This window comes from Erinaceus europaeus, chromosome 3, assembly GCF_950295315.1.
Source record: "Erinaceus europaeus chromosome 3, mEriEur2.1, whole genome shotgun sequence".
Classification (NCBI taxonomy): Eukaryota; Metazoa; Chordata; class Mammalia; order Eulipotyphla; family Erinaceidae; genus Erinaceus; species Erinaceus europaeus.
In genome coordinates this window covers 126536477-126561656 of record NC_080164.1, presented here as the reverse complement: position 1 = coordinate 126561656, position 25180 = coordinate 126536477, and the positions used below count along the sequence as shown (strand labels likewise).

The 25180-nt window shown below is 41.6% G+C and overlaps 1 protein-coding gene across 5 annotated transcripts in view; it reads right to left on the bottom strand.

Annotated features, from left to right (window-relative positions):
* Positions 1-2322: 2322 nt before the first annotated feature.
* Positions 2323-25180, bottom strand: part of SEPTIN11 (septin 11) — a 103247-nt gene continuing 80389 nt past the window's right edge. Inside the window, exons 6-11 of one of the 5 annotated variants that reach the window (XM_007519826.3) lie at positions 22237-22333; positions 19656-19824; positions 12778-12910; positions 10785-10972; positions 5139-5206; positions 2323-2592 (exon numbers count right to left, since the gene is read on the bottom strand). In XM_007519826.3, coding sequence (XP_007519888.2) covers positions 5182-5206; positions 10785-10972; positions 12778-12910; positions 19656-19824; positions 22237-22333 — 612 coding nt within the window. In that variant the 3' untranslated portion in view covers positions 2323-2592; positions 5139-5181. Of the gene's footprint in view, positions 2593-2618; positions 3247-3720; positions 7430-10784; positions 10973-12777; positions 12911-19655; positions 19825-22236; positions 22334-25180 lie in introns of those variants that run through there. The other 4 variants (XM_060187910.1, XM_060187909.1, XM_060187908.1 and 1 more) reach the window with 4 other exon arrangements.

Below are 25180 nucleotides of genomic sequence, written 5' to 3'. Positions count from 1 at the left end.
CATGGTTTTTTTTCCCCCCAAATTAAAAGTCCTCAGCCCTGGGAATTTGGTTACTTACTAGACATAGATATAAGTGCCAGAGGACTAAATACTTTGCCTTTAATAATTCAAAATACAAGGGCTGTCAAATAGCTCACCTGGTTAGTGTGCTGCCCTGCCATGAGCATGACCTAGGTTCAAGCCTGGCCACTATCACATTGAGAAGGCTTCAGTGCTATGGTTTCTTTTGCTCATCTGTGAAAAAGCTGGCTCCAGTGATGAAGGTGTGGTGCTCCACCCCCCCACCCCCCTGGAAAAAAGGAGGCCAGAGATAAAGCTCACTAGGTAGAGTATGTGTTGTGCCATGTGCATGGCTCAGGTTCTAGCCTTGGCCTGGCATCACATGGAAGGTTCTCTGGTACCATGAGAAGCTCTGGTGCTGTAGCACATCTCTTAACAGATGACAAAACAGCCCAAGTGTGGTAAACCTGTGAGGCCTAGCTCTGCAATAATAAAAGGCATTCAAGTGCGAAGATATTCCAAGTGAGCTACACATACACCATTGTTTTCCAGAGTGGAAAGGCGAGAGCCATTGCTTAAGCAAAAGATTTGTGTAGCAATGTGTGTGAATATAGCCAAAGTTCTGTACTTGTTTTTTCAGATATAATCTGGGTCAATGACAGACAAAAAATGAAACGTGAGCACAAAGGAAGTTTCATGTGCTACTTACAACTGTTGGGAGGAAAAGTTTGGTCAAGCACATTAGGGTGATGCTGTAATTTCATCTGCCCCGGCTCAGTGCATTGTGATTCAAAAGATCAGCTCTCCTGTGAACAGGTGCTGTGCTGATCTCAAGTGGACCTCTGGACTATGCAGCAATATGGCAAGAGTTTTTACCTGAAATAGGTAATTGATTACAATGCGGGTGAAAAAAACCCTATTAGTGGAAATGGGTTTACATGCTTCAATTCTTCTTGTTCTGTTCCACAATCAAGCTCTGGGTTAAGTAATTATTACTGATAATTATCCCCAGAATGGTTTCCTTTTACTCGGTCAGCCAGGAGAACTTGAGAAACTACCACCTGAAGTAAAATGCAAATCAGTGTGATGACCAGCTTCCTGAGGTAACTGAACAGAAGCCAGCCTACTTAAAATAGTCCGTTCTCCCACTATTCCCATTAAAATATTTAGTGTTCTACTTCCTCTAACCCTGGGACTTGAAAAAATGAGGGGGGGGGTTGTTGGGGGGGGGAGTTAACAATAGACTTTTAAAGTATTAGTCTTTATAACCCTTAGCAGAATTTAAAAAAAATAAGTGACAGGATATTGAAATATTTTTTAAAAAAGCAAAGTTAAAAATAAAGCCCTTTATTGTACTAGTGATGAAAGTGGTTTCACACAAATAGGATGTCTCTGTGTAACTTACAAAAGTGATATATCATGCTCTGGCATTAGCTGGTAACCCACTCACCAAAATACCAGTCACATTACTTGCAGAATTCTATCCTGACAGATTACAGTGTAATGTTTGGAGGAGATGGCCTTTCACTCATGACCATTTAACATTACAGATAGGTCTGGCTAAAAATTAAGTTTTTCTAAGAAAGTCTCTTGTCAGTATGCTCATTCAGTTGCCCTAAACTCTTCCTAAGAATCACATGATTCAAGAGGCAGGGAAGTTGCTTCACCTTTCAGCAGAAGCAGATCTTAAGTCTTAAGAGGGAAAACAAACCCAGGGTTTTTCACCAAATGCAACTCAGGCCATCAGTAGTAGTTTATGACCTACCTATCTACCGTAGGACTGCAAAATGATGATGGAAGCCAGCAGACAACTAAACTAGTAAAATTAAAATGTAACTAAAAATGCATCTTCATGCTCTGAAAAATGAAGCTGAAAATCGCTTTTGACTGAAAATTGTCCTTAACGAGTAGATGTGTGTGGTGTGGTGTGGTGTGTGTGTGTGTGTATAGACTTCTTATAATCTTGTACTTCACAAATGTACCAGCCATCGGCAAGCACAGAGAGGGTGTGTGTGTGTGTGTGTGTAAATGTTAAGTGACTTCCAGAAGAGATTTTTTTGCACAGTAGATAAAATCCTCTGGTAACTCTTGAGAAGTGAGAACCTTTCTTTATGATGCTATTATTTGGAAAAAAGATATGAATTTGTTAGGGTTTGTTTCTTATGGTCCAGGAGACAAGAAGGTGGATGCAAGACAAAGCAGAGCTTCACAATAAATACAAATTCAGGGATAGGCCAGAAAATTAATGAATACCTACTTAACATCAGCACATTTTAAACAATCAAAACTTTTTAAACCTTGGTGATAGCAAAGAAAAAAAGGTTTTGTTTTTTGTTGTATCTGAGACATATACTGTAAGCAGTTTTATGTTTTAAACTTGAAACTTAAAACAGGCACAATTTTAATACAACTGCCTAAATAATCAATACACAAAACAACTGGCTAACTGGAGAAAAAGAAATGTTGTTTTCTAAAGGAGAATCCCAAACTTAAAACAACTTATATCAGGGGTGCAGGTAACAAAGAGCCAAACAGTGGTTCCTGAATTTATAGGAAGGATGCCCACTTCTCTATCAAGAGGCAGATGGTCAGCTGAAAAATAAAAACATTGTTATCAATAGAACACTCCAAATAAAGTCATTCTTGTTCATGCAATATCAAAAAACCCAAACTTCAAAACAACCCATAAGACTAACGAAAGGAAAAGTTGCCCAGATCTTATGACCTGATTGATGGTTATGGTTCCTGATGGGACTGTTTAGAATCTTGTTCACTAGTCAGAGATCTGGAGTTAATATGAGATCAAGTTTGTGGACTGTGGAGGGGGTGAACACCTCAGATTAGGGTAAACAGTGTCTTCAGTCAATGAGTTCCTGGATCAGCAGTTTTGGGAACACTGACAGCTTATCAAGAGGTTTCCAACATAGGGTTACCTCAGCTCGTGGCCCACGTTCTCTGTCACTCAATTTCCTTTTAAGTAAATATATAGTATTAAGTTTTATCTGTTTCACGTAGTGACCAGTCTCTTTAGTAATCACCAGGGGCAGCAGTTTGTAAACAAGACAATGACATATACAAACAGTAGTGCAGATATTTGACCCAGACTTTAAAAGAATAGAAGGCGATGGTGGAAATGAGGTAACTCTTCCCCAACACGTGTGAACAAACAGCTCCTGCTCTTCTAATGCTCTATGTCCATTAGGAGAGAGTAGGGCTTGTCAACAGGATGGTTACATAAAGAAGAAGCTACAGAAGAGAAAAGAGAAAGGTTCAGATTCAAATTTGATTCTTAAGACTTAAAAGGAGGGTGGGGGGGGGGAGGAAGGAAGGCTTCTCTCTAACAAACTGAAGGAACACCAGTAAGTCAGTTGAAGGATAACTTCCTGGAGTAGCAATGGCAGTAGCAGTGGCCTCTTCCTAGAGACCAGGAAAGAAAGGAAACCACAACTGGGTGTAGGGGATACAGAGCAGGGGACACTATTCAGGGCGTGGGGAGGGGAGAGAAAAGGGTGGTACAAATGCTATGCAAAGTGCAGGGAGGAGGATCCTCCTGGGCAAGGATCTTGGAGAAAGAAGTTGCTGCTGCCAAGATGGTAGCACCTGAACTCCACCAGGTAATGCAGAAAAGCACAGGCTTTCACCTCTTTTATCCAATAAACACCTGTATGGGTGTGCATATCAAGCAGTGACTAAAAAGAACTCACAAATGGGCACACAATGTTTGGGTAAAAATATATTTTCCCTAGTTTATATGTCTTGGCACTAGTGATAAATGCACAGATGACCTTTCCAGCATTCTTCTACCTTAACAGATACCAATATCTGAGCATTTTTGCTAAGTGATTACTTTCATACTTGGAAAATGTTATACTTCACATCAATACAGTTATCTTAGTTAAAAAAGACAAATGTCAAACATGCATCTTACATATATGACAATTCTTCATTAACACTGAATGTAGATTACACAACAGTTTTAGAAACACATTGGTTATTTCCAAACAGCAAAATGACAGTGATCTGTAACTACAGTTTAAGGCATACCATCATATTTTTAAAATTAAGAAATAGACAAATTTCTAATGCTGTTCACAGCTTAATTTTCAATTTATTTAAAACGTCTTCAAACCTACATACAATCTGACTTTGGAGGGCATAATTCCTACTAGAGAGCCATTGCATATTATGTCCTGTGTCAAAGGAACCAGGAATTCTGAAAGGTGAGGCTTGACAATTTCAGACACTTGTGAACAGCAAAGCCAAGAGATCTGAATGGTCATTTCTGGTGAGAGTACACAGAGACGGTATGACATGGCTTGGTAACAGCTGAAAAACCCAATTTAACAGTGTGACTATGATACACATATGAATATGTCCAACAAAGTGAGGAAACCACATCTGTGAAGGTCACAAGATACAAAGAGTGTTACTGCTGGTGAGATCACAAACAGTGAAGGAAGAAAACCCAAGCCCAGAGCGATATTCAACATTCCGCTGGTTGAGATGCCCTTTCTAGATAAGACTTGGGCCAATAAACAGAGTTTAAGCTGGGCACATAGTCTCTGAACTTCTAACCAATTCTTCTAAGTGCTTTTCCATCATAGCCTACCATACTTAGCACTGTTAGGAATAGTTCAAGCCCCAAGAAGCAAAAGATGGTCACTACAGTTGAGTAAGAGATGTGGAGAGAAGAAGCAAGTGTGGGGTGGAGGAGGAGGTAGTCCCTGCCAGCATTTAGCTAGCATAAAGATGAGACCATGAACCAAAACACGAAGCAGCCATAATGATAGAACTGGCACCCATTTTTTCTTCTTTACTTTCTGCAGTTGGAGGTAGATCCTTTCTGCAGTTTTATTTACATCAGAACAAAGACCCTCTGTAGTATCTAATGATGACCACAATACCATGTGAAATGCAAATGGGGATAAACAACTGCTGGCTTTCCTACTGCTATCAAGGAACCGTTGACTTTATGTGAGTTTTTTTTTTTTTATGAAGAAGAGTTAAATGTTATTTGAAATATATCTTAAAAATGATTCAAACCTTTCCTTCAAAAACAAAAATCCTCTATCCCATTTGCGCTGTTCTTATTTTAAAAGTCAGAAAGATCTCAAAAGGTTTCTCGCTATTGTACTTACATGCAAAGGCGAAAGCACATCCAATTAGATTTGAGGGTATCATTTATTCCGTGCAGAGCCAAGGACTACTGTGAAAAAAGGCACAGATACAGAAAGAAAAGAGAAAAGCAGCAATAACAAACCAAACAGGGCTAGGGAGAAACGGCAGAAAAAAGTTCAGAAGCAACGTCTTTTTTAAAGCTTCTATAGTTTTTGACTTTTTATTCCCTGACTCTCCACATGATTTATTTTATTGTGAATAATGTGTGTGATGGGGGGAAAAAATCAATTCAATCAATACTACTCTTGGAATCAAAAAGTCAACAGAATGCTTATCATGATGAGACTCGCTTTTAAAAGGCAGTTAAGGATGCATCCAAAATAATTTTACAATGATGCGCTTTTATTACTTAAAAGTGTACTTTTTGTTACAAGACAAAGATGCTCACACAAGCAGATGTAGGGGCAAGCACACATCACAAGCAATCAAGCTTTTGCCTAGTGCACAGCATCTGAGCAGACTCAGTCCATGGTTAGAAGCAGCATGCTGTCTCCTATCTGGCTGCTCCATAGCAAACTTCAACCTAAAAGATGACCAAAAAGACCCAGAACATTGGTCTGCAGCTTCTAAGCCCATCCTTATGACAATGGTGCTGCTCCTAGTTTGCAGATCCTATCCTACACTGGTTTGGGCTTTAAAGAAATAAGATTTCCTTACTTTGTCTAGTTAAGCCTCATTCAGTTCATAGAAGATGACTCCTCCTTTCCCAAGAAAGTATGGTTGAGATGACAGGAGGGAAAACCTACTCCAATCAAACAGAGACTTAATAATAAAAGATGGGGAGATACTGTGTCTTATATTGTAGTGACATAAGATTAATGAAGGAGAGGAGGAAAATTCGGAGAGAAAGAACAGGTTCATGAGAAAAGTTTTTTTTTTTTTTTTTTTTAAGTATGAAATGAGAAGTTACAGATAGAAAACAGAGGCTCTTGTTACAGGAGGAACATTCAAGATGGAAGGGTAAGCATTAGAAAGATAGCAACTAGATAAAATATGCCTTCTTCTATTATAAATTTGACCTATAGGCTAGCTCCTGGCACAGAGGGTAATCCCTAGTTCTCCTTCATGGGATCATGAGTCCTAGTTAGAGGACAGGTAAGTAAGTAGTAGTCCCTCAAGACATACATTTGAAGGAGCAGCAGTGTGAGTGATGCTTCCCTTTATTATTGTTAAATACTGAAGCATTATGTGAAGGAGGCTGGTGTAAAGCTGAATTTCTATGTTCTTGTCTCATGTTTAATGTTAATGTTCTTTCTCAATTCATGCCTTAAATGAACAAGGCCCCATGAAATTTGTGCTGAAAATGATATACACATTTTCTATTTGAAGTGTTTCTAGAATGTTCTTTCCCATGATTATTGAAAAATGTTTTAGAAGCACCAATATCCTGCAGTCAGCCACTAGATCCACTCCTCAGCCCACTGAAAGCAAGCTGAAGTATGCTTATGCAAGACTGCCTACTTCAAGTAGTAATCTGGTTGTGGAAAGCCCACCACCACCATCTCTTGGTCAGAGACTTCAATCAAGCAATGCCATCTGATCAAACTTGGAGCTCTCTACCTGTGAGGGGATGAGAACTGTAATGATATGGTGAACACCAACACAGGCTTACTTGGGCAAGATCTGAGACTCTGCAGTTCAGAAACACTTTTAAAACCTCAAGAAGAGACACGTCAGTCTGAACAGACCCACAATCCAGGCCAAATAATGTGATCAATTCAAATGTAAACTCTGCTCAAGCATAAATATCACAGGATGACTACCCACCATTACGCCTACATACAAAGCTACCTTGTTTGGGGGGAAGGTGTGGAGAAGGAGCAGAGGGAGTTCAGGGGCTTTGTAATCATGGAGATGAAGAATCATGCTATTCACATTCATAGTTCAGTGGCTGAGGTGGTGAGAAGTTGTTCTGTCAGACACACATGGAGCAGTTTTCCCTCTTTCCCTCAGTCCAATGCAACATACAAGTCATAGGCATGCTTCCTGCTTCCACACCCAACAGGCATAAATCATTGGCTTTTCAGAAACAAGTCCAGTTGCACAGAGCTTCTGCTGTCACTCACTTGGTCTATCATTTTCTCCCACCCAATGACATTCAGCAAAATGAGTTAATAGCTATTGTTCGGGGAAGGGTCATAAACCAAAAACCAAACATAAAAGGACACAGATGGCAGAGATACAATATTACTGCAAAAGCAGGTGAATGCGGGACCATCCTTGGCTTGCCAGGCTTTATGTGAAGCTTGCACTGCAAGTTAAAAAACAAAACAAAAAAGTTAGAAATAATAATAAAAAAGAAAGAAAAATTAGGAGCGCCAGCACCAGCACTTGGTGATGGTGAATGCTCATGCAATGATTATGAAACTGACAGAAATTAAAACCAAAAATTTGAGTAAGCTATTCTACATGACAAGCAAAAGCAAATTTTTATTATTGAATTAAAGAACACGTGGTTAGTTTCCACTTGCATGTAATTTTGAATTCACGAGTGACTTCTTGAAACCACTATAATTTCTAGTGGGAAGATTTGCTGCTTGATTTTTGTTTTCTCAAAGGAAAACAATTATCTATTAACTTTGGGCATCACATCATTACTGAATTGGAGCTTCATCTTCCATTTCTGAGTTGTCAGAGTCAGAGAATAAATATACAGTAAGTGTCTTTGCATGATTAACTTGGGAACCAGAGTATCATGGATGAAGTACATGCTATTAATCTACTTGGAAAGGAAAACAAAAGGCAATAACAATAACAAAATAAAAAAAGAAAGAAAAAACCCTGATGATGATTATTATATGCCAAAGTCTCCCCCATTTTTAGGTACAAAGCAATGCTAAACCCAAGATCCATCTAGCTAATTTTAGTCAAGTTTAAGCATGCGACTTAATTCCTTTGCAAGAATAAAAATCTTAAAATATTTTTTTAAAAGATGAGTGGATGATTATATAATCTGGTAGTTATCAGATGCTAGATCCAGTTTTAAAATAATGGACTTTAAAACTTTTTCTTGGGATGGATGCCCGCTCACCTCACCAGCAAAAATAGCTGGCCTGTTGTGCGATGTTTTCAGAAAGGATGAACACTAGCCACTGAACAACTTACCCTTGGGCAGTCCCACCACTGTGGTGTCGCCGTAAACAAGGAAAGAGACTTGGTGGCCAGAGATGGCAGGAGGTGGGGTCCAGCTAATGGCAGTGCCAGGGTTAGTTCTACTTTGTAACCTTAGGAAATGTTACTGCTCTCATGCCACTACAGGCCAAGGCGTATAAAGCCTTACCTATGTTAAAAAGGGAGCGTGTCATTAGAATAGAAAAAAACAGAAAATGAAGCAGCATAGCTGGTAATAAGTAAGCATTGCTTTCTTTTCTTTTCTTTTCTTTTCTTTTCTTTTTTTTTACCCTTGATTGTTTTCTTCCTAGAGCCAAGCCAGCGCTAAGTGGCATGCATGTTGCTTCTCTCACCAGCAATACAGAGAGAGAGCTCCATTTAATTTCCAAGCGCTGCTTGGTTACCCTGGTTACTGTCTTTCTGTGGTCCTCCCTAGCCAGTTCTCCAGTGGTATTAGCCACTAGCAGGAAGAGGGGTGGGTTTTTTTTGTTTTGTTTTGTTTTTTACATTTCATACTTCAGGCTTCCAACTGGCAGCTGCTGCACAGTTCAGATGGAAAAGTGTATGAAAGGATTAAAACCTAGAAGAAATGAACAACAACAAAAATGTTCCATGGTAAGGCACCAAATTAAATCCAATCCTATTAACAATGAGTGAGAAGGTCTAAATAAGGCTAAAATAGAATCCACACATATTCCATATCTACCTGAAGAACATTCTACATGGCTAAGGCCCAAAACTGGGAATAAAATAAGTTAAAATGTTCAAAAGAACAGGGAGAGTCCCCTCATACTGAGGAATCTGGCCAGGCTTTTCAAAGTGCAGGCACAGTGCTAATCCACTCTTGGCATTCTCATTGCTTAAAGGCACATCTAGTGTACAGAAAATATCCTTAGGATGTTGCTGGTCTTTGATACATGCTTTTAGTTTTAAAACATGTACCTTAATGCACATCAGTGCTTCAGAGTAAGAAAAGTGTGACTTTAGGTTTCCCAAACAGAGTCAGCGGTCTTTTCTAGTTCACCATACCTACATAAATATAAACACACTCACACTTTCATCTTGGGGTAGTTTGACTCAACAAGGGCATGGCTTTTCTTTTATCATCACTGGAAGTACTGCTAGAATCTCAAGACCTCTTCGTGGGTAACTATTACCATAGGTGACTGATGCTCTCCCAACACACATAAAGCTAAGAAGTGTTTTCTTGAACTGGCTCATAATACAGATAACTGTTACTCTCAGAATTAATCCAGCACTGCTCAGTTTCAGGCCCCTAGAGTCCTTTCAGCCACTGAGGTCTGTACCAATTCCAGTAAAATCCAATTTACCTACACCGACTACTCCTAACTGCTCAGAAAACTTGCCAGATTCCTCACTCTCTTGACAGATCATTTACTGCTGCCCCAGAGCTTAGAAAGTCAAAGTTTAAAGTGTGGTTTAAAACTCTCTCTATGCTTCCCCACAGCAATACATTTTGACTTCTCAACCAGACTCCTCAGGTGAGCCTGGCCACTATCCTCTGAGAATAAGTGACTTCTCTGCTCCCTCCGCTGGGACAGGCCCTGACTATCATGAAGACTCAGTCCTCTCTACCTTACTCTTGAAGCATGTTATTCTCTGCCTACTTGAGGAACATGTCTGTTGTTTATTTAACTGTCAGCTTTCCCCCTAGTCTCAGCCTCTCAGGAATGAAAGTAAGAAGTCTGAAACACATGCTGAGCTGCCTTACACTGTCTTCAGAGCACCACTGTGTGTCAAAGAGCCATAGAGCTCCAAATCATAGGAAAATTCCAAGGTCCTCTCAGACCTTCCCCAGGACTTATCAGCTGCTACTTGGAGCATCACTGCAAGTGACCAACTCAAAGCAGAATCTGACCCATTGGCACAATAAACTGAGGCCCTACTTCTAAATGTTTTATATGTGGGTACTGGTATGTCTCAAGGGTTGGTGGGCAATCTTAACTGAATGGGCATTTTGATCCCATTTTCACAACTGAACAGGTCCTTGTCGGGTTGGATTTAGAGAGAAACCAGTGGCCACCAGTAGCTCTTCCAAATATTTCATTTTGGAACAAGGAATTCAATGACTGGCTTATGAAGCCTTACAATACAGAGTAGAAAAATAACTGTCAACAAGCAGAATGTTAGGATGTTGTTCTCAGGAGTTATAAGGATTGTTTCCAAGGGTAGTGGTGAAAAATAAACTGTCCTTCAAGAGTCTGAGTGTGGTGCAGAAAGAAGGCGGCACTGGAAAACACAGCTACTCCCGTCCCGACTGCCTGCTCAAGTGGTCAGGTTTTATAAGTTAATGTTGTGTACCCTTTAGAAGCACTTTGAAAACCTGTATCATCTTCCCTGCACTGTAGAGAAAACACTTTCTTCTATCTTTCTGGTAACAGACCAGTTTCCAATCTGAAGATGGGACAAGTGGAGACATGCAAGAGGAATAAATTGTTAGAAGACCCCAGTGCACGAAGGTGACACCTGCTTACTTTTTCTTATCCTTGTCTTTCTTGGTTTGCTGGGCCCCAGACTGCTGGGCCTGAGACTGTAGCAACTGAGCTGCCGCTTTCTTCTTCTGGAAATTGTTCACCTCCTCCTCTAGTTCCTTCTTCTTGTCTTCCACTTTCTTCTTCTCTTCTTGGTGTGTCCGCTTTAGGAGGTCAAATTTCTCGTGGAGCTGGAGAGGCAGGCAAGGTGAAGGGATGAAAAGTTTCCCAGTGTACTGTTAACTGGATGTGTTCTACACCTTTGAGACTTGAGCCACTGGCACTAAAGGCACTCTTCTGATAAGAAAATATTATTTGTAAAAAGCATATAGGGGAAAATATACTCTATTCCTGGTCCTAATAAGAAATTTACCATAGTGGTTAAGTGGTTACCTATGGTTCTTTTATGAAATGTATAAATACATTTTCTCTTAGGTCTACATCTAAGTTCATGTAAGTATACATATACCTTCAGTAAGAAGGTATTTAAGTAAGAATATGTTGGAAGACTCTGACCCTTAACAAATCAAATTAAAAATTTTTTATTTCACTCACATATGATATATATATATATATATATATATATATATATATATATATATATATCAAGGGAATAAATGAAAGCAAACCCTTGGATTCAAAGAACTGAGGTCACTGAAGGGGTTGAGGTGGAGGGTCAAACAGACTGTAGTGGAAGAACATTTGATGGTGAGTGTGGTGTGGTGACACATCATGAAGAGATTTAACTCGCACCTCTAAAATGTATAGCTTTGTGAACTGAGGGAGAGGGGAAGGGGTGAGGGAAGGAAGGAGGGAGAGAGAGAGAGAGAGAGAGAGGGAAGAGATGGGGCCAGGTGATGGCTCTCCAGTGGAGTGACACATGATCATGCATGATGACTCTGGTTAAGCCCCTGGTCCCTATCTGCATAGAGGGGCAGGGGAGGCTACTGTTTCATAAGCAGTGGAGTAGTGCTACAATTATCTCTCCTTTTCTGTCTCTCTCATTCTCTATTTCCATCTCCTACCCTCTACCAAAAATAAGCCCCAGTGAAAATCCTGATGAGAAAACATAAATCCAAAGCAAAGAAAACCTGAGAGTCTTGAAGGGAACATACATGTGACCGCAGCACCGAGGCTTCCCCCAGTGGAGCTGGGGTGAGGGCTTAAGCCCAGGCCATGTGAATTGCAAAGCAGATGCCCTCTCAGGTGAGCTATCTCACCAGCCCAGGATTTGTTTTCTTAACACCATGCCTAGGAAACAACTCTAGAGCCTCCCATGAGGCTGGTCTGTGTTCTACTGGCCGAGTCCTCTCCCAAACTCCAAGGGAAAAATTCTTATGAGATGACTCCAGATTCTTAGCCAACATCCACTTGGTATTTATAACCAACAGCAAGTAACTCAATTTCTCTGCAGCAAAACTATGCTGAGCATTTAGCTATTTATTTATTTATTTTGGCCACTGCTGAGGTGGCCAAAATTCACTGCACTGGGTGGAACCCTCTTAGTTCTTCATGTTAGATAGGTAACTTGGTCAGAACATGGGGAACAAAGAGGGGTTAGAGGCACACTGGAGTAGGGAGTGCCAGTCCAGCAAAGGGGAGCATGAGCTGAGTCCAGTCCCCAGACACAGTTCCTAAATTCCATAACTTACTTAGTCCATTATATGTAAACCAAGAAAGTACAGAGCTACAAAGAACATGGAATCTAGTTTTAGTCTCAGCTATGCTACCAACTAAGTACATGTGATTAACATTTATGACTCAGTCTTAATCACTTGCACAATAGGGTTAAAAACATCTGATCTCAGGGGCCAGAAAATGACTCCATTAGTAGGATGTACCCTTTGCCATGCAGAAGGACCTGGTTTTGAGCTCCCAGCCACATAAGGAAGCATATGGGGAAACTCTGCAAGCAGTGCTGTAGTATCTTTCTTTCCTTCCTTCTGGAGAAAGAAAACAAAACAAAACAAACAAACAAACAAAAACACAGGCTTACCTCTTTCTCTGCTTCTTTAAGTTCAGCTTCTTTCTCTTTTACTCTCATAACAAACATTTGCCTCATTTCTTCTTCTTTTTTCTGCAGTTCTCCCAGAAATTCATTTCTTTTTGCTTCATATGTCTCCTGAAGACTATTCAAAAGTCACAAATCAAGGGGAGTGTCATGTAGTCGCACATAAGAAAAAAAATATCAGTTCATATCATTCCTACTCACTTTCACGAAAGTAGACAAGGCTACCACTTACCATACTAAAGGCTGTGCAGGAGAACACCACCTTTATAGGCATGTGCACTTTATAGACAAGTGCCCCAAAAGTCAGAGACAAGGGACTAAGCACAGTGTGGCATTAACATCTCTTACTAGCTAGAAGGATCTACAGACATGCAGACAGGGAAGGTATGACTGACTAGAACCTTGAAGATGAGCAAACCAGAAAAAGATATCAAATTTATGACTTAAAATGGAGCTAATGTAAGGTGCAGAGAGTACACAGGCCTAGAGCTAAAAAGATGACAGTGTGGATTCTGGTCACAACAGCTTTGGGCAGCACATAGCCTCTGAGACTCATCTTTCTCCGAAGAAGATATGGATATGGGTCCATCACATACTAGATGTCAGGCTCAGGCAAAAACTAGTAAAGTCATGGGCCCCTTGGAATATACCTAAAATAGACCTACCAGCTTTTTCCAAAACGGAGACCCCAAATCTTCATCTGTAATATTCTTGCTTTTAGGTTCATGATTAGTCAACAATTTGTTCTGCTTTATATGTTAACTCTTTTTCAGCCACCAGGTTCCAGAGCTACTATGATGCCAACCAGACTTCCTTGGGCAGACGACCCTTTCAATGTGTCCTGGAGCCTCACCTCCCCAGATCCCTGCCCTACTAGGGAAAGAGAGACAGGCTGGGAGTATGGATCGACCTGTCCATGTCCATGTTCAGTGGAGAAACAATTACAAAAGCCAGACCTCCCACAAAGGAGGTCCTACACCCCACAAAGATCCTGGGTCCATGATTCCAGAGGGATAAAGAATAGGAAAGCTGGGGCCCAGGTGATTAAAACAGCAGGTTAAGTGCATACGGCATGAAGAATAGGAAAGCTATCAAGGGGGGAGATTGGATATGGAGTTCTGGTAGTGGGAATTGTACCCCTCTTATCCTATGGTCTTGTCAATATTTCTATTTTATAAATAAATTTTAAAAATAGATACATTTTAAAAACTAAATTAAAAAAAGAAGATATGGATACATGCCTTCTAGGAATAAGATCATGGGCTTAAGCCAGGGCAAAGTGAGTAAAGTATTTGACATAGCTTTAAAAAAATTTTTTTTTTATTATCTTTATTTATGTATTAGATAGAGACATCCAGAAGTCAAGAGGAGGAAGGGGGAAGACAGAGAGGGAAAGAGACAGAGACACCTGCAGCTCTGTTTTACCACTTGCAAAGCGTTCTCCCTGCAGGTGGGGACTAGGGGCTTGAACCTGGGTCCTTGAGCATTGTAACATGTGTGCTCAAGCAGGTACACCACCACCCGCCCCCTTTTTTTTAAAGAGGAGAATGCATGCTAGTTATTTATTGATTTATTTCATACTTTGCTGCTGGGCTTTGGTGCCTATACAACTCCACTGTTCCAGTGGTTATATTTGGATAGAGAGTGAAAGACAGGAAGAGAGAGAGAAGGAGAAAGAGGCAGAAAGAAGTAGAGACACTTGCAACATGGCTCCATCAACTTGTGAAGTTTTCCCTGAGCAACATATGCTTGCTAAGGAATGCCATTGCCTGGCCCCTTGGCATGTTCTTTTGCTTAGTAAATGCTACCCTGCCCCCAACTCCCATGCTCAATGAGAAAAGGGAGTCAATGAGCCATCTAGAGACAACAGTGTATCTACGGACACAGGAGAAAGCTACTACCCAATTACAATAATATCAATTATAATACAGAGGTGCATGTTTACTTTAAAACTCACCCACCTCTTGACTACATAATCCACTATTTTAAATCAACTGTGATGACTCAGCTTTATCTCTAAGTCTGAACAAACATTTATAGAAAACTGATCTTGTGGGGGTAAATAGCATAATGGTTATGCAAAGAGACTCTCATGCCTGAGGGTCCAAAGCCCCAGGTTCCACATCCTGCACCACCATAAACCAAAGCTGAGCAATGCTCTTGTTGGTATGCATGAGACCCCATCTGTTTCATTTGGTTTAAATCCCCCCTGCTTAACACTATTCTATTTATATAACCGCTGTTGACAAGCACCTCCCTCCAGGGCATTGGTTCAATCCCCACTGTTTCATGATATGTTTTTGCTCCACCCCCCCCTCCTTGTCACACCCTGATCCTCTCCTTGTCATACTCTGATTGTCACCAGTCACTTTTCTCTCCACCCTCTCTATGTCACACCCTGTTTCCACCCTACTTGGCAAGTATATATAAAGACAGCATTGTGAGTTTTAGAGTACTTTACCTTTAGTTTAGCTTAGCTCGGCTTAGATTGTGCTGCGTCCTGCATGAATAAAGAGATACTGCGTACAACCCAGCCATGAGTCCCTGGTCGTCTGTTACCTGCCCGTGAAGCCAGCCCGGCGAAAACAACATAACCTGTCGAAAACAACCTAACCCGTCAAAAACGACAGCTCTAGTTAAAAAGGAAAGAAGGAAGGAAGGGAGGGAGGGAGTAAAGAAGGAAGGAAGGAAGGAAGGAAGGAAGGAAGGAAGGAAGGAAGGGAGGAAGGAAGGAAGGAAGGAAGGAAGAAAGGGAGGAAGAAAGGAAGGAAGAAAGGAAGGATGGAAGGACTGATTTTTTGGTAGCACAACTTGAGAAAATGTATACTCAAACCCATAAGGAACAGATAGTGTGACTTTAATTTTTCCCTTGCAGTTTCCCAAGAACCATAAAGAAAACAAGAACTGTGCTGTTACAGTAACAGTCTGCAGGACTATCTGCCTTTACTAGAGTACCAGTTGCATCCAGGGCCAGGGAGGGGGCCCTTCCTGTGCCTCACACACAGAGCTCCAGTGTTCCAGCCCCAACAGCACATGAAACAATGACGAAGACTGGAAAAAGTGGAGCTCTGGCTGGTGGAGGGGTGCCTTGGGTGGGTCTTCTCACACTTCTGCAATGACTTCCAGATTGCTTGCAGTGCTTTATTGAACATTTCTGAGCAGTCTCCTAACCTCACTTCCAGAGACGCTGATTCAAGAGGCCAAGCTAAAACAAAATCATATGCTTCCCAAGATATTCGATATAATCAGCTTGCTAACCTCTGCTTAACTTAAACGCTCTGGGAAGATGATATGACCCAGAATCCAAAGAATTCCTGAGATTCCTCTGCTTTATCCAGCACCATTTACAAATGGCTTGTTCCAACTTTTGTAGTTCTATTTTTCTAACTGAGTCATGACAGAATCCAGGATCTTTTTTTTTTTTTTAATTTTCCATTCCCTTTTGTTGTCCTTGTTGTCCTATTGCTGTAGTTATTATTGATGTCGTTATTGTTGGATAGGACAGAAAGAAATGGAGAGAGGAGGGGAAGACAGAGAGGGGGAGACACCGGCAGACCTGCTTCACGACTTGTAAAGCGATTCCCCTGCAGGTGGGGAGCTGGGGCTTGAAGCAGGATCCTTATGCTAGTCCTTGTGCTTTGCACTACCTGCGCTTAACCCACTGAGCTACCGCCCGACTCCCAGAGGCTGCTTTTTGCTTAGTAAACAGAAAGCGAGTCTGGAGGGTAGCCGAAGGCTGAACCTCATTAAGCACACATGGAGGAATCCTTTACTTTGAAAAAATGTAAGTCCTTGATTTATGCTTCTCCAAGTTCACCTGAAATTAGCATTACAAACAAAAAGAAAACCTTTTGAAAGCATCCCGAAATGATAACTTGGGAGAAGACATGCTGGCAAATCACTCACACAAGCAGGGCTTTATTTTCCTAAACTGATCATCCTCCCACAGGGTCACCTTACAACATTGTACTCTCAGTGCTGGGGTCGCAGGAAGTGCTGGGAAAGCCAGATACTCCTTATAGGACAGGCTGAACCCTTTGTGCAGTAGTGGTTTCCAAGAAAAAGAAACAAAGTTCATTGCACGATGTGATTTGCCAAGACAGGATTCAAAGCCAACTTTTACTACAGACTTTATATACACACTCATCCTCCCCATCACCAAAATGGAAATCTCAGGCCAGTACAAGTGGTACCAAGGGGACAGAGGGGCATGTACTAATGCATGTTCTACAGCGCAAGTGGTGACAGTGTCATCTGTCAAGGTCCCAAAGTCCCTCTTTAGGAGACCAGAAATGGGCTGAGTCCGGCTCTGCCAGGCCTTGTGGGACCTATCCAGCCACACTCTCCACAGCAAGGAGATTCTGTAATTGCAATTATATGCCCAGAGAAGGCAGGTATGCTGCAGTAGCAGGACACACCCTCCCCCTTCCCTGGGGCTTCTGGTAACCAAGGAAGTTCCAGTCAAGATAGAAGGTAGAAGGCAACTGCATCACAGACTTCAAATTCTAGAGTAGAAAAGAAAAACCAGTGCTAAAAGGCTCTAACACTTGGAGCTCTAGCAAATTAAGCAGTCACATGCATTTTCACTCCTGCAGACAGTCTGATCTGGTCCAGAGGTTGGCAAGTCACAGCCTAAGGCAGGACCTGGCTCTAAGCTGCTGAAATATAGTTTTATTGGAACATAGTCATGCCCATTCATTTAAAGCATTGGCTGCTTTCACATTACAAGAATGAACAAGTAGTTGTGACAGAGGCCACAATATAAATATAATATAAAGCCTAATATAAATATAATGTATAAAGCCTAAAATATTTACTGTCTGGCTCATAGAAAAAGCCCTGCAGGGAGGCTGCTCAGAGGCTACAGCATAAGATATAGATACACACACACACACACACACACACACACACACACACACACACACACGAGGCCCCAGCAACCTAGCAGCTTAGGAACCTTCAATCCCTAACTTCTGACCATGACCCAGGTCTGAACAGACCCCTGGGCCAGGTCCTCGTGGACTATCAAATATAACGAGAAGACAAAAGAAAATAAAAGAAAATTAATTTGAAGAAAGTCCCAAATTTAACAGAATTTTGAACAGATATTTCCAGTTTTCATCAAAACCATAGTTCCTAAGAATGCCCACCAGAATGAGAAGTTCATTGGAAGAAAACATCAACAAAGTCAGAGAAAATCTGAAAGAAGATCTAACAGAAATACAAGATAGTTGAAGAACATAGTACCAGCAAAATTGTACCTCTAAAAACACTGATTGTCTTATAAACCAAGGTTACCTCAATAACAAATAAAATAGGGCCTAAGAGACAGCAAAGTGGTTATGCCCGAAGCTTAGAAGTCCCATGTTCAATACCAGACACCACTATAAGCAAGAACTGAGCAGTGTTTTGGAAAAATATCACTAACGATGGTAATAATGATGATAGTAACACAAATACATATATTAAAATAAAAGATATGGTGAAAGAGAATTTTGAATTAAAAATAAAAATATCTGGACGGGTTCAATCTGGATAAAAAGATGGTGAACCTGCCCAGTCATCCCCACCTGCATCCCTTCTCACCAAGCCCAGGTGGCCATGATACCCTCCCTGTCAAAATGCCCCACCACTGACTGGGCTGTGCCAGAGCTTTGCTAGAACACTAATCCTACACTTATATCAACATTCTCTCCTTTACATGTTGCCTCTTTATTTTCATCCATCAAAGAAGTTTTCTACAAGTTACTTGTTACTCCTCTTGAATAATGACAGAATGATAGGGCTTAGACTATCTGACAGGGGATGGGGTGGGGGTGGGGTGGGGTGGGGAGGTGACCCAAGCTCACTCCAGCGTCACTCCAGCAGTTAATATGCTGAAGCCTGGAAACAGAAGGACAGCCTCTGGGACTCCAACCCTTCTGGTCTTGCTCTCTTTAATAGAGAATAACAGTAGAGAATAATACAGAAGTCTGGTGGTAGGAAAGGGCAGTAGAGAATAATACAGAAGTCTGGTGGTAGGAAAGGTGTGGAATTATACCTTTGTTAAATTTTATAAATCACTAATAAAAATTAAAACATTAGTAAAGAATAATCAGGGTTGACTATAGGTTTTTGTTATATGAGGAAATTAAGGAATTGAGGCTCTAGAGATAGTAAAATTTGAGGATCTTAACTGTGTTATTGTGCCCCTCTTATCCAATGGACTTGTCGATTATAATTGAATCAATTAAAAAAAAATGCCAAAAAATTTTTTTTTAGTATCTTCAACCTTTCCCTTATTAATGGTCCCCAAATCCAGCTCCTGGCTCTGATAACACCTGTATAAAAGCTCAACACTCCCTAGCTTGCAAGAGGTAGATTTGTATTAATACACTCAGAACTGTTGTGGACTAGAAGAACAATGAAACAAGTCTCTTTCATGCATGCAAAGTCTGGCTTTCTGTGGCACTGGGCATGCAGACCATCAACCAGCTTCACTCTTGTGTAAACTATAATGAAAAGCCAGTAAAAGCACTTGTCCAGCAAAAGCCTGTTTGGCAAAAGTAGACAGCAAACTGCAGTGTGCAGACACACCCTTGTAAAGGCTTGGGCCAGCTCTGTGCCTAGTTAGTGTAATGGTTACGAGAAGGGGTTCAAAACTCAGCTCTGTCACTACCTTTTTGTAGGAATTTAGTATAGTCAACACTTAAATGTCTTAGTTTCTTAATCTAGAAGGTAATGACAGCCACCCTTAACAGTGAGCTGAGATAATACAAATCAAGAGAAACAGTAAATCCCTAACAGGCTCCTCCAACCCTACATCCCAAATAAACTAGCAAGGATGTATTTACCCTCCTGCTGGCTGCTCTGTGCCCACATACCTAAAAGGTTTGCTGTCTGGGTCGGTGTCCTTGAAGCCCATCTCTTCGAGCTTACAGCGTCGATACAATTCATAATGGCGGGTGTGTGTCTGTTCTCGAAGATCTTCCATGTTCACTCGGATCAGCATCTCCCGAAGTTTCACAAAATCACAGTGGTTTTCATTCTCAACTGCAAGAGATGGGGAAGGTATGGGAAGTCTGAAACAGTCTGTGCAAGATGCCATCATCACCTGTGAAGTCTCAGAGTGCTAAGAGTCCATCTGGAGTCCCTCTACTGGATGCACCTGACACTCTGACGCTCCTAATGAAGATGAGATTTCTGACAATGTTGACCAGGATACTAGTGACAGTAGTGACGGCTCAATGCCAAATACTGTGGCAGAAGCTTTATATGTATTATCTACTTGTGGTCTGGGAGGTAGAACAGTAGCTAGAGTATTTGATTTGAAAGCATGAAGTCCTGAGTTTGATCCCTGGCATTGCATATGCCAGAGTGATGCTTTGCTTATCTCTCCTATTAATAAATCTTGAATACATGTTATCTACCCCCCACAGTAATTTCTCCCTAAGAGGCCCTGTAACTCTTGCTTTGTGTGTGTAGAAACCTAACTCTGCTGAGCAAGTTGACCTTCAGACAGTGGTAGTAAACACCCTACAATCAGGGTCCCAAGCCAAGCCTAATTCTACCATCCCATCCTGTCTGGAACAGTATAGAAGGTTCTTATGTGCCATCTCATTTAATTTTATCAACACACCACGAGGAAAGTTTTCTTATGGTAGAGAAGTTGATATGATTCATGAAAATAAAAAGCTTCTGCTGTTGGCAAGTAACAGCTGGCAAAACCTGTACTTTTTAAGACTGAGGTCCTGGTTTGAGCTCTAGCACTATCTGTGGTAAGTACAGTGCCCTGGTGTCTATCTCATAAAATACATAAATAAATCCTTAAAAGTAATGTGTTTTCCTGATGATCACAAAGATACTGCTTCTTCTGACAGATTTACTGCCTTCACTTGGAACAAAGGAAAACAGAAGACTGGTGTATTACTCTAATGAAGGAGTTGTTATAGCCATACTTCTTTAAAATGCACAAGGGCAGCTAGAGTCTTTGCCCTTCAAGATGAAACACAGGGAGCCCAGGAGGTTGCTCAGTGGTGGAATGCAGAAAATATACATATTTCCAAATACTGGTCTGATTCTTCTTCTTCTAGCGTTTGCCCTTCTTCCGTAGCCAGTCAACAGCATCAGGTTGAGCCTGATGTAAAGTTTCGAGACCTCCTTTGAATCTGGAGATGTGGCAGTCGTTGACTATGTGGGTCATAGTCTGTCTGTAGCCGCAGGGGCAGTTCGGGTCATCTCTGGCTCCCCAGCGATGGAACATAGAGGTGCACTGGCCATGGCCTGTTCGATAGCGATTGAGGAGGGCCCAATCATAACGTGCTAGGTCAAAGCCGGGTTGACGCTTGCAGGGGTCTGTGATGAGGTGTTTGTTCTTTACCTCAGCTGACTGCCAGCTCTGTTTCCAAGAGACTGGAACAGAGAAGTTCAGTGTAGGCGTAGGGGACCAGATTGGGTGACGAGACGTCAAGCGTTGGACAGGGTGGGCGAAGATATCCGCGTATATTGGCAGGTCCGGTCGAGCGTAGACTTGGGAAATGAACTTAGATGATGCCGCATCCCGACGAATATCTGGCGGGTTGATGTTGCTAAGAACTGGCAGCCATGGAACCGGGGTGGAACGGATGGTTCCAGAAATTATCCTCATGGAGGAATATAATTTGGAATCGACCAAGTGGACATGGGGGCTACGGAACCATACTGGGGCACAGTATTCTGCAGTGGAATAGCATAATGCCAGAGATGATGATCGTAGTGTGGAAGCGCTCACACCCCATGAGGAGCTGGCCAGTCTTGCAATGATGTTATTCCTCGCACCCACCTTTGCTGCAGTTTTTATGAGATGTTTGTGAAATGACATAGAGTGTGATCGAGAGTAACGCCAAGATAGACTGGCTGGGCTTCATGCCGGATTCTCGTATCGTCAAGCTGCACATTAAGCTCGCGCGAGGCCGAGGCATGGTGTAGATGGAAAACAGATGATACCGTTTTTGCAGTGCTAGGGATTAGTCGCCATTTTTTACAGTAATCAGATATCAGAGACATGTCTTTCGTGAGTGTTTCCTCGAGGTCTGATAATCTCATATTACTCAGCCATTGACTGATAACATTCAACTGGGAAACAATATGCCCAGAAATAATGGAGAAACAAACATCTTGTTTGCAAGAAACTTGCTCCAACTCTTAGGGGAGAACTGCTTTATCCTGGATTGATGAAAGCTCCCACACAAGCCTGCATTCCCAAGGGGCTGCCTCCCTGACACGAGGGCCTTGTTGTCTCTTCACTATCTACCTACCTGGACACATTTCTCTCATCTTCACAGCCGCGGCAACCCTGATCTTGCTTCCTACCTGCCACCTGCCACTAGTCAAAGACCTCCCCAGATATCATGGAAAGGAAAGGAAATGGATGGTTACCACTAACGGGTTAAAGGAGAAGCGTCCCTTTCCCTTATGTGCACATACCCTGCACCACACCCCATGGGTACTGCCTGGCCTTGGCCATCTTGTTGCCGATCTTCACCTCTTCGGTGCTGCCAACCACTGCAAACGGGAGGTGAACCTGCAAGCACACAAAGACCGGAAGTGGTTACCTCCCATGCTACAGAGGAAGCTGGCTCTTTGTCTTCCCCGTTGCAATCCTCTTGCTGGTCGTCTCTATCTACCCTCTTTTGAAAAAAAAAAAAAAAAAGAACCAGTTTTCTCAATGTAGACATAAATATTAAAGGATTGTCTTTTGGACATTTATTTCATGTTGGAAAACATTCAAATCTGTTAGCTGTAACTTGGGTATATGCCCAATTAGGTTGAGCTGTATTTAAACTACACACTGAATTTCAAAGAGTCAATATTAAAATATCACCATAATAATCTTTGTATTATGTTACTTTAATATCACGTTAAATAAAATAGGTTATTAAATATAATTTAACTTCTTAATATGGTGATCAGATCATTTCATTCATTTCTATTTATGGGAAGGGGGTAGAGAGGAGAGATGCTACATCACCCATGTTACCCCTTCCACAAGCAACTCATGATGTTCCAAGTGCTGCCAAGATTCAAATCCAGGGCCTGGTACATGGTAAGGTATGAAGCTGTGCCTGACTTAAACTATCTCCTGGCCCTGAAGCAATTTTGAATGACTTGTGCATCTTTCTCTCTTTCTCACTGCCACCAGGATTATCAGTGGACTTGATGCCTGAATGATGAATCTACTACTCCCAGTGATTGCTACCCCCCCCCTTTTGATAGGAGCGGAAAGGAGGGCCACAGAGACACCTGCATCACTGCTTCACCACTCATTAAGTTTCCCCCTGTAGGTGGGAACTGAGGAACCTTGCATGTGGTAATGTGGGTACTCAACTGGGTGGGTGCACCATTGCCTGACCCCCATCATGTTATATTTCCATTGAAAAGCACTGCTTTGGATAGTTGGTTACTGCACAAAATCTAAGTCCCAAATAAGATGGTAGTCCAAATAACTGGCCCAAACCCTGTACCCAGATCACCTCAAGCAGAAATGGCATTCAAGATAACTGACTTCTACACACTGGTAGCTGTGTCTACTTCTGGTGTGGGAGGGAAGAGTCATCTATCTTCTTTCTTTTTTTTAAAATTTTTTATATTTATTTATTTTCCCTTTCGTTGCCCTTGTTTTTCTTTTACTGTTGTTGTTGATGATGTCGTTGTTAGACAGGACAGAGAGAAATGGAGACAGAGAGGGAGAGAGAAAGATAAGACACCTGCAGACCTGCTTCACCGCCTATGAAGTGATTCCCCTGCATTTGGGGAGCTGGGGGCTCGAACCGGGATCCTTATTCTGGTCCTTGCGCTTTGTGCCGAGTGCGCTTTAACCCGCTGTGCTAGCGCCCGACTCCCGTCTTTCTTCTTTCTATCTGCATGTAACAATAAGATTTGGAATGGATGCTCTGAGAATGATTGAGATAGACTGAGAAGGATAAGAATGTTTTAAACAAGTCTTCCCCTACAAAGAGTGAGCATAGTCCTTAGCCCAGGTTGTCCAAGAGGAATTTTATCTGATGCTCAAGATATTTATATTTTCTAATTCATCTCCCACTCTGAGGAAAAGCAAGCAAGCAAGCACATTCTTTCTCAGATTCTGAAATGTGTTCCCTGAAGCTGAAGAGCCACAAGATCCTCTGGCCAATATGTTGGTGTAAGGATCAAAGAAAATGCTTTCTCCACTCCACTAAATGACATGCAACGTTATCACAAATGAAATCTGTTTCCTACACAGCATATGAGATTTCATCAAGCAACTCTTCGCAGAATAGAAAAGACAATTTCTTCATAAAAAGCAAGACTAATTTGGGAGTAGCAAGAATAATTTAGCTTCAGTACATGCAAAAATAATCTAGCCTGGGAAGATAGCATAATGGTTATCATGTGAAAGACTTTCACTTCTGAAGTTCCAAGGTCCCATGTTTAATCCTTGGTAGCACCATAAGCCAGAGTTGAGTAGTGTTCTAGTTTTATAAGCAAAAACAAAACAAACGACAGCCAAAAAAAAAGATGGGAAGGGATGCAAAGAGAAAAATTAGATGATCACCATTCATGTTACTTCCTGAATCCTACAATGACACCTCAAATCACAGTTTTGACAATTCTATAAAACAAGCACGTCACCCACTCTGCTGGGTGGTCATTAATACAAAGGATGAAGCATGTCAACTCTACAGCCAAGGGGGCAGAGTTCAGATCCTGCCTCCACTGCCATCACTGAGCAGTCCTAGGCACTAAGCTATAGTTTCCTCATACGAAGTAGGTGTAATAAAGTAGCTCCTCATGGGGTTGTTGTGAAGATCAGAAGCCAAGCTCCCAATACTTCTCCATGCTCCCAAATGCCAGGACTTTATAAGCAACTATGATGATGAAATCTATACAACAGCCCCCACTACATTTGCTTCCAAAGTAAATTTAAGGGAGAAGTTCTCCCTAGATGACAGCAGCCTTATTAAAAAGCTCAGAAGATGAGCTTATGAAACAAGAAGTAGTTTTGTACAACAGCACTGATCTCCAAACCATATAGGACTAGAAAGCAGGTAGACTGGGTTCAAAGCTCAGTGCTTCTCCTAATAAGATGACATTGACCTTTGGAATGACTTCCTTCCTATGAAGTCTCCAGGACACAGAAATCTAGAGAGAGAAAAAGGTACACTGTATGTAGATCAGGCGGCTGTGCACCTGGCTGAATGTACGCATTACCATGTGAGAAAGCACAGGTTCAAGCCCCCAGCCCCCACCTACAGAGAGGAAGCTTCAGCAGTGGTGAAGCTGAGCTACAGGTGTCTATCTCCCCATTTCCTTTCAATTGCTGTATCTTATTAAGTTGAAAAATTATAAATATTTAAAAAAAAATAGTCTGTAGTAGTCTAAGGTGGTGATA